The 10,071-nt window shown below is 40.3% G+C and overlaps 1 protein-coding gene across 3 annotated transcripts; it reads right to left on the reverse strand.

The window, feature by feature from the left end:
- Positions 1-46: 46 nt before the first annotated feature.
- On the reverse strand, positions 47-7,262 carry LOC136758543 (serine/threonine kinase-like domain-containing protein STKLD1). 3 transcript variants are annotated; one of them, XM_066713020.1, is made up of 19 exons: positions 7,120-7,260; positions 6,672-6,758; positions 6,341-6,385; positions 5,915-5,989; positions 5,566-5,670; positions 5,321-5,391; positions 5,112-5,227; positions 4,557-4,672; positions 4,343-4,476; positions 3,884-4,014; positions 3,426-3,509; positions 2,912-3,025; positions 2,381-2,521; positions 2,147-2,275; positions 1,614-1,742; positions 1,385-1,510; positions 857-997; positions 638-717; positions 47-245 (listed from the first exon to the last, which is right to left on the reverse strand). In XM_066713020.1, exons 1-19 carry the CDS (start codon positions 7,132-7,134, stop codon positions 204-206), a joined length of 1,881 nt encoding a protein of 626 aa, XP_066569117.1. In that variant the 5' UTR covers positions 7,135-7,260; the 3' UTR covers positions 47-203. The 3 variants fall into 3 exon arrangements, 2 of the variants coding, with proteins under 2 accessions (XP_066569117.1, XP_066569118.1); XM_066713021.1 differs by lacking the exon at positions 5,566-5,670 and having other exon boundaries at positions 7,120-7,259; XR_010819974.1 differs by lacking the exon at positions 47-245 and having other exon boundaries at positions 1,385-1,535; positions 7,120-7,262.
- Between the last annotated feature and the right edge of the window lie 2,809 nt (positions 7,263-10,071).

Consider the following 10,071-nt stretch of genomic DNA (forward strand, 5'->3'; position numbering starts at 1 on the left):
TGTTGTGTGTTGTACAGAGCTAGCACAGAGATATAACTGAAAGAGGTTTATTTTGTAATTAATTTTATTTACATCTATTTGCAACCGGTGCCCAGCGGTACACTGTGAGTGCTGTACAGGAACCCATTTGCACTATACATTTCCAGAGATCCTTATAACAATATTGTTTGATTAGAGGTCACATGTAGAGTTCCTGGTCAGCTCTACATGTTTGCAAGGGTGGATTCAGCCAGTAGAACAATCTCCTGTAAGACCAAAATAACAGTGTTAACCTTAAACTGTAAAGTGGCATTGCTCTGCTTGATCAGCAACCATAGCCAGGTCTTCGTCTTTCTGCAATTGTCGGGTGGGAGTATGAAACGTTCTTTTCTACAATAAATATTGCAATAATCAAACCTTACGCTGTCCTAAAGGTTTTTACGCTGAAGTCTACTGTAGCGCTGGCATGTGCGATTAGTGTTGAAATCTCCATAACAAAACCATACCTGGGCTGTTGTCTGTTGATATTATAGATGAATATTGTCCTCATTATTTTCAGTTAAATATTCCAATTCCAAATATTCTCTTACACTAACACCAGTGTTCAACAGCTACTATGACCAGATGACATTTGTGTAAACGCAACCCACTGACTTACCTTATTTGATGCAAACTTGATTTGAATCTGCTGAAGCAGCTCCTTCACATTCTCAGACATTAACTCTGGAATCACGTCGTCTATTTGCAAAGGGATAATTCAAAGAGGGTTGTTGGTTGAATTGCCAAATCATTCCACCTTTTTAAAACCACACAACTATTTTGTGGTGCAAGAAAAGAACTGCAGGATGCATTTTCAACATAAGTTCTTCCAACTCACCGTACTGGGCCATCTCACTGAACAGGTTACAGATGTTCTCTACCACCTCTGGATCATCATGGTGACGGAGGCAGGCCTCGCTGATCAGCCGTACTCCACTCCCTCCACTAGGGGCCAGCAGCACTCTGAAGGCAGCCAGTTCTGAGGCAACATGGCATAGAAAACTCATGAGTCTTACTTATTCCCCATCATAGACAATTAAAGTACACTAGAAATCCATCTTAGTTATCATCTGTTAACACTTTAGATTTGAGCTTTCTCCATCTTTATTAATTATCATTAATATAATATTAATATTAATTAATATTAATTAATATACGACCACTACAAACCACAAATGAATTAGTTCTGTATGAAACAACAGACAGGTTACAATGCTGAAATCTCATATTCTGACCCAAACACTCAATGATTGTTTTGTTTTAGCGGCTTTCAACAGTAATATATACAGGTGTGTATTTGGTTTCTTATTAATAAGTTCCTTATAGGAGGCTGGAACATCAGTCCCCTTATTTTGAGCAAACTTACCTGACTTGCTTACCAAGCTGGCCAGGGCTAAAGTAGCGTATTTCACAACGCCCTGCCTCTCGGTGTGGGTATTGAGGGTGTGCATAAGGAGCAGAGTGGTATCCTCCCACTCCTCCTTCAAACTCTCTTTTAAAGGAAAAAAGGGGACACTCTGAAAAATGGTGATTTGTCGTTGCAGTTGTCAGTCTCCACCCACCACTGTGATCACTCCCCGGCCGCTGTACCTCACCTCTGAGTGTCAGTGACCAGAGGGCAGCACACACCGTCTCCATCAGCTCCCCATCCTCCAGGTGCGTTTCTCCCACTAAGGACACAGCCTCCAGTGTGCCCTCTGTTGACACCATCTTGGAATTACTCCCTGGAGAGGTACAGCAACAACAAGCATTCATTAGGTGCCAAAAGAGAAGGGGGGGGGATGCTTCCTGTTAAATTCTATGACATTAAAGGATGTAGCTAGAGCATACATGTACAACGTATTGCTCAGAAGATACTATACGTGTATTTTAAATTAAAATATATGCTCAATTGTTGACATTAAGGTTCACATCTCCCTAATTAATAAATAAGAATACATTTCCAATTGAACCATCTGCTGGATTTAAAGCGTGATGTATTTCAGGGAGTTTAAGTTATCTTAGTTCAAAAAGTGCATACATTTAATTTAATGTGAGTACCATTGTCGATTCCCATTAAAAAGTTTATGTACAACATGTTGCCTTATGAAATGCCTGCACTGAGTGCCGATCCTGACGTTTCTCTTACGGTTCACCACTAAACTCCAGAGCACTTCACAGCATGGCAGGCAGATGTCTCGGTCGCCAGAGAACCTCCTCAATGCTCTCACAATCTCCTGGATGCCCCCCGCTTCTGCAATCCTTCTTGCGGAGCTCTCTGAAGACAGATGAATATGAGATGAATATGGTCCTGTAGGTTACAACTGAAATATATTCTAGAACATCGCTGCAATCTCCCCCAGACACCCCTGCAGATACCCACCATCAGCTGACAGGATGAGAATCAGTGGCAAGGCGAGGGTGAGCAGGTCTCGGTCAGCCGAGTGGGTGTGGATGGTGTTCAGTACAGAACAGACCACTTCCTCACTGCGCAGGCATGCCCCCGCCACACTCTGGCCCAGAACTGCAGACACAGGAGAGAGAGAGAGCTGGTCCTGGACAGTTTGGAAGCACCAAGGAGTTCAACAATGCCTAAGCTAACATATGGATGTGAAACCCAAAACACGAGTGATACAATGTTAGTGCAGGTCACTTCAATGAGTAAAGAAACTTCAGAATCACTTTTGGACCAAGATTATTGATGTCAAGACAATGAAAGAATCCTGGGAAGGTCTTAACCCAGCAGGGAGTCCATAAAAGCCAAAGATGACACCAACATCAATGATGTAGTGTAACAGACCTATGTTTCATATTCATGATCCATTAATTAAGAATTAATCTACAAAATGGCTGTGTTAATTCTCCCCATTGAGGGTATTACAGCACAGTACGGGTGGTGCGGCTTCTTTTATACCTGCAATTAAGAGCCGGTGTAGGACCTGACAGGCCCCTCGCTGCACCTCTACACAATCCAGACTCCTCATGGCCGAGGTGACACACTGCACAACCGCTGGGAGCCTGGAAAACACTGGCACACAGAGACAACATCTGGAAAGCATATCGGAAGTGGACAGGGTGTCAAAAGATAGTTGTAAGAGACAAGGTTTGAAGGTTAAAGGACATCATTCTAGATTACAATAGAAGTGCAGTAGGTGTTGAATGCTTCATTAATTCACAACTCTGTATTGTTTCTACCCTGACAAAAACAAAGCACAATGCAAATAGAGGACTCAAAACCAGGGGAAGTGTGTGTCATATTACATGAGGAAGTCTGTCCAAAAGACAGTTCCGTTGTGAAGATAGGAGTGGAATAAGAAAACAGCACGCTGTGACACCCTTTAAGACTTTGCATTATAACACATCTGCTCTGTTTAAATCTCTGTTTGCGCTTAAAGGAATCTGTGTATAACTTTTTAATAGAGACGAACTGTCTTTGTCAGCTGTCTCTGTCAGCAGATATTCCAGGCCTGAGAGCTGGGCTTCCTCCACATCCTTGTAGTTTTCCATTAATTCTAAATAAATCAAAATCAGAAATGCAATTATACTGTAAAGTTAAAAAAATGTGGCAGCAAAATACAAAAGCTTTTCATCAGGATAACTAGCAGACCAATTCAGGTTTTAGATGAATCAAAAGTCAGAGCCAATGGATTCTTCAAGGAGCTTTGCAGTCTTGCACTTGACTTTGCTTTAGCAGTGTAATCAGTACCTCAGGTCTCAATCAGACATTACCACAATTTCAAAGCTTCACTTCTCAGAAATGAAGAGGGAAGTTTTAAAGTATCTTAAAGTCAGTTAATAGGTCATTCACACTACAGTGCCTTGTTTTAGTAGCAGCCAAGTCTAATATTTACAGAATGTACAGAAGCTACAGAAGGGGTGTTTGTACCTAAAATGCTCTTGATTCCTCCTTCACTGGGAGCTCCAGTCAGGCCAGGAGGTAGTTTCTTTTTCACCCCCACAAGACGAGAGCCACACTGGACCAGACAGACCTTAACAAAAGGCTCATTGAGGAGTTCCCTGCCCCACAATGACAGAGAGAATATCACTTTCATGTTGCTCACTCTGCTGCTGTGTGGATCCAGAACCAGATATTTATTTCAGCTCATGTAAAAACTGCACCGGAGATGACATCTCGTTTACAGATTAACAATAATACATTTTTTTAACTGACCTTTTCATATAATAAGAATTTAATTTAAAATCTGACTTTTTGGGGGTTTCAGGCAAAACAAACATATATATATATATTATTTAAAACATTTTGAAACTGTTTTTGGTTCCGGTATTTCCTTGAAGATGTTGTGTAAGTTTAAGTGTGCCCAGATCTTGTAGAGGCATCACTCACCACACACTGGCCCTCCTCTCTGGGTTTCTCTCCAACATGTTTTGCAGACAACTGGACAGGTCTGGGGAGACCCCCACCTCCAGGGGCTGGGAGTCCTTCCTGATCCTCTGGAGCAGCAACAGGGACGCCTCTGCCTGAAAACCACAGGCCATCGTTGACAGATCACAGATGGAGAAAAAAATGACAAACCAGGAAAATAAGCCTTTTTACAAACATCTAGCATGTGACAAATCAGCATTTCCAGCAGGATGCATCCAAGAGACCAGATGTCAGACTTCTCACTCCACAGTCGCAGTGTGAAGATTTCTGGGGCCATCCAAGATTTTTCACCTGTAGAGAGAATGGTTTCAAACTTGTAAGATTTCTAGTCCAATCTAAGATACTCAAAAAAGCCTCTGAAGCCAGTGGGACTTGCATTTCCATGATTGAGAGTTTTAAAATAAAAAAGAGGGCATAGTTACTTACACATTCCAACAACACAAAAATGTATTGCTCCGAATGAGTCTACTGGGCAAATTCTGACAGGATGAGATTCAGATTGTATGTGCATTTAAATTTCAGTGTGGACTTTAAAAAAAAAAAAAAAAAAAAAATTGGAAAAAAAAATCTGAATAGAGCAAATTTGAAAATGCAGATGTTTAAAAAAATAACAGCTTTCACAGACCCCTGTAAATGAATCTAGATTCGTATCAGACAGTCTTCAGAGACAGTGTTTAAATGATAAAACCTCCTCATCCTGCCAACCATCATTCAGCCATCTCTTACTTACTCTCCTTCATTCTCTTCTCCAGTTTCAGTTCATCCTGAGTCAGAGTAGGGGTACCAAAATCAGATAACATGAATGTCAAGTCTTTTGTCATCAGAATGTTAGATGGCTTGAGATTTCTGTCAAGGAGACACATTTAAGTATGTATGCTTTCATTCACCCATCTATTGACAATTACAAGCTCAAATGTCCTCAGATACCCTTTAACCAACCTGTGAATGATTTTCTGCTTGTGCAAAAAGGCTAAAGTGTCCAACATCTGCCCCAAGAAACCCCTGATCACCTATGTAATAGAAAAAAAATAATTAACAGGGGAAAAGCTGAGATAAATGGTACAATAGGGTAAGATTATCTAAAATTATGAGATTCACTGTTGCTTTGCATCCAACTTCCATATCCAATCAGCTCAGATTGGTACTGGGGTGCTTGAGGTTATTGTCAATGTATCTGTAATTACCCCCTCCTTAAACTTCTTTCCTTTCTGCCTTTGGACTATGATTGCTGCAGACAAACTCTCCATGTATGAGCAATCCGTCACCAGGCACAGCATCACGGAGGAAATCTGAAAGCAATGGGAAAACCCATAATTTTCTAACATCTGCCCAACCTGTGCTGCTGGCTTCTCCTTCCTTCTGGAGAAAAAAACATGTATACAAAAACTACCCTTCTGGTTGCCAATTAAGGAAGTGGAATTTCAAATGTTCAAATGTTACAGACTCAGAATAAACAGGTGCTGACAAGAAACTTAGATCCATGATTAGTGGTTTTATTGCAGGCATAAATGACTGAAATACAGCAACCCAAACCTTTCTGTCCCAGGTAATGAGAAGCTCCTTGTATTTGATGATATGGGGATGCTGCAACTCCAAAAGACACAGAGCCTACAGAACAAATTACATCAAAATCGGACAGAAATGTTCAGCTTAAAATATACATATTTCCACACAAGAAATTGTGCCATATTAACACACCCACATCTCTAAGGTCAGTTGTTCTGGTGCTGTTGGAATGGGGGTAGTTACATTTCCTCAATTCAATGAGTTAAGAGTACTGGGTTCTCGCAGTATTGTGCAAGTTTGAAATGTCTTGTGACCTCTCAGAAGCAGGTTTCACAAAAGAATGCCTACTGCATCTGCATATAAACCCAGCATTTGAAGGCCTGTTTAATAAGTCAGTAATTGTAATTGTAACATGGAAACAACGTCTGATGGTATTTTCAGCGATTCTTTTACCTCCTCCAGAGCACGGTTAGCTCGCCCCACATCCAGGCACTCAACCTGAGGAAACAGTGACAACCGCATTTAACATTCTCCAGAAGGTGAAAAACAAAACAAATCAAACACTTTTCATCCAGGATATGTTTTTAATCTTCTCTTCTGTAAGTGATTTACTGAGTAAAAGATGAAAACACACATGAACCAGATAGTCATTTGTTTAAACTATAATGCACAATACATTATTATGGACAGGCATTCTCCCAGAAAATAGAAAATTACTGGAATGAGAACAAGGGATAGGTGGACCAGATGTAATAAACTTTTGTAAATAATAATAATAATTTACTCTTTTCATTGTGTAATTGTGACCATCACTTCTGTCCCTCACAATGTGTACCGTTCCATAGGACCCTGGCTCCATGACGTCTAATATCTGTTAAAAACAGTGCATGAAGAAGGGATTCATAAACAGCAAGGAAATTGCACAAGGTTGGCTAAGAGTATGTTACCAATGCAACACAAATAATTAAAAAGCAATTGTGCATCTTATGATGTAAACCTATTAAAACCATTGCTAATTGAATGTGAATAATACAAAGTTCAACAATTAAAAAACAAAAACATGATAAACTAAAACGCATTAAATAATGCTTTATCTTTATTAAAGGCGCCTGTTGTCACTGTCTTGGTAACAGTGATTTCACATACTCTGGCCAGAAGCAACCCATACGAAATGTCAATACAAAATCGATGTTTCTAATGCGTGTAGTTTATGATAAAGCGAGGAAAGTTACCCGGTATTTCTCCATGTTAAAGTATGACTTTAAAATCACTGCGACCGCTGTTTCCAACACAGCACAGGTATCCAAGCAGCTCCGACACAGCACACGACGCGACGCTTCTGCGCATGCTCGCTGAGCTGCACACTGTAACTGTATCTTTGCATCGCAGCGCCGTTCTGTACGCATCCGCAACGCGACTAACGTCACGCATATATACGTAGTAAAACTATGAATGGATCTCTTGTTGATATTTTTTTAGTACAGGTTCATGTATTGAGAGACTATGGTTGGATGGTTTCACTTCCAATATGTCCTGATGTCCCAGCAGGCACTGGACGTAATGTCAACGTTGTTTCGTGGTTGAAATCTAGTTGCGAAGTGGATCGACAAGAATACAAACACTATTCTACGTGGTTGTGGCAACGACTCATCAACGTCGAAATATACGTTGCTTTAATGTTGATTAGATGTCGTGACAGTCAAAACAATCAGACAGACCCCAGATAACAAACACAATATCCTCTCAAACACATGTATTTTCGCCAGACAGTACTTTTTTCATGGGTGTATTTTGAGTGGAAATTCTCAAACAAAACAATTGACAGCATATATACAATCTAATAAATGTGATAAATAAAATGGCAGTTAGCAGTAGGGTGCTCTGCAGTGGCTCACTGCTTGAAGCACAGAGTCAGTGGGATCTGGGTTCAAATAGTTGGCTGGGTAGCAGCTACCAGAGTTGGTGATGAGTAAAGCTGAGTAGAAAATGCAGCGTTGCAGATTATTTTTCTTCAATTCACATTGATGAACATCAAACACAGACACTTAATTTGCTTACAGAGTCTGTCTATTTCCACTTTCCCTTCCCTCTGCCAGCTAATATACAGCCTGGGTTTCAAAATGATTGGTTCTTGCGGTCCAGTTCTTGAATGGGAAACAGCTACCAGAGCTGGTGGTGTGTAAAGCCAAGTAGAAAATGCAGCGTTGCAGATTATTTTTCTTCAATTCACATTGATGAACATGAAACACAGACACTTAATTTGCTTACAGAGTCTGTCTATTTCCACTTTCCCTTCCCTCTGCCGGCTAATATACAGCCTGGGTTTCAAAATGATTGGTTCTTGCGGTCCAGTTCTTGAATGGGAAACAGCTACCAGAGCTGGTGGTGTGTAAAGCCAAGTAGAAAATGAAGAATTACAAGTAAGATGATTTTTCTTCAATTTACAGTGACAAACACAAACACGAGCACTGGATTTGCTAATAAACTATTTCCAATTCCACGTCCAGTACCCAGCAGATCTACACAAATCCAAAAAGCAGGCATTGTGGAATTATGTGTGTTTCTTAAGAAAGATATAAATGCTGATGAACACAAATACTTAAATTGTAAAACATATATAAGAAAAATAAGTGTGTGTGTGTGTGTGTGTGCGCGCGTGTAGATAATTCAAGGCCTAAATATATATAAACAAATCTCAATCAATCAAAGACTCTGCATGGAGCTTGAGTCATAACCAAAACAATGCCAAAAATAACCCCTACATTTGAAGCCCAACAAATGCTTTTCTTGCAGACACTTGGGTTTGTTAAACACTCCCAGCCCACCTGTTGATGGAGGAAGTCAGTGACATTTAAACTGTCCAAGATGTTGCTATAAATGGAACAATTCACAGCCTTCTGAAAGCACGTTTAGATGTTTAAATGTCTTTTGAAACTGTATTGCACTTACCAGAGTGTTAGGTTTGTTAGTGGAGTAACCTTGCATAATGTTGCGATTAAAGGTTATGATGTAATAAATTCTCCTGATAAACTCCTTCTGTTACAAGTGCTTTCGTTTTTTGTTGTTTTTCAATCGCCAGTTGGTGACTCTGGAGGCAAACTGCTTGGGTGTTGTCTACAGAGGGAGCCTGAACACAAGGGGCCCGTTTTGGGGGGTCATAGGTACAATTTGCTGAAATTCATAGTAGCCAACTGTTAGACAATGAATTGTACTGTAAGAATCCATTGTAATTTGTCACAGACAATGGGATGCTATCGATTTATGGAGTGTGCAACATGACAGATTCATTTGTTTCACCAATGCACGATTTGATTGTATGTGCCCATTTTGGGGTGTCATAACTGGGAAATACTATAGAAATGATTCCTGAAATTAACAGTAATAGTAGTGATTGAGGTTTAGTGGAGAGATCAAATGTAATATTTGAAAGACAATGAAGGTGTTTAGATATATTCACTGGCAAAAAAGACAGATTAATAAATGTATCCAATACACTATACCTGTCAATGTCATTAATCTAAAATGCTATCCCCTGGTTTTGGTAATGTATAATCCTGTTTTGAGACTCCTTGTTATTATGTAGGCAGTGAATAAAGTAAGTTTGAGATAGCACATTATACAGACAATAACATATACTCATCAAAAAAGAAATGTCCTCTCACTTTCAACTGCTTTTATTTTCAGCAAACTTAACATGTGTAAATATCTGTATGAACATGAAAAGATTCAACAACTAAGACATAAACTGAACAAGTTTCACAGACATGTGACTTACAGAAATGGAATAATATGTCCCTGAACAAAGGGGGTGTCAAAATCAAAAGTAACAGTCAGTATCTGGTGTGGCCACCAGCTGCATTAAGTCCTGCAGTGCATCTCCTCCTCATGGACTGCACCAGATTTGCCAGTTCTTGCTGTGAGATGTTACCCCACTCTTCCACTAAGGCACTTGCAAGTTCCCGGACATTTCTGGGGGGAATGGCCCTAGCCCTCACCCTCCGATCCAACAGGTTCCAGACGTGCTCAACTGGCCATGGCACAACACTACATTCCTGTCTTGCAGGATATCACACACAGAACGTTTGTGCCCATATGTGATGTTGTTGCCGGTGATGTCTGGTAAGGACCTGCCTTACAACAGGCCTACAAGCCCTCAGTCCAGCCTCTCTCAGGCTATTGCGAAC

Source organism: Amia ocellicauda, chromosome 9, assembly GCF_036373705.1.
Source record: "Amia ocellicauda isolate fAmiCal2 chromosome 9, fAmiCal2.hap1, whole genome shotgun sequence".
Taxonomy (NCBI): domain Eukaryota; kingdom Metazoa; phylum Chordata; class Actinopteri; order Amiiformes; family Amiidae; genus Amia; species Amia ocellicauda.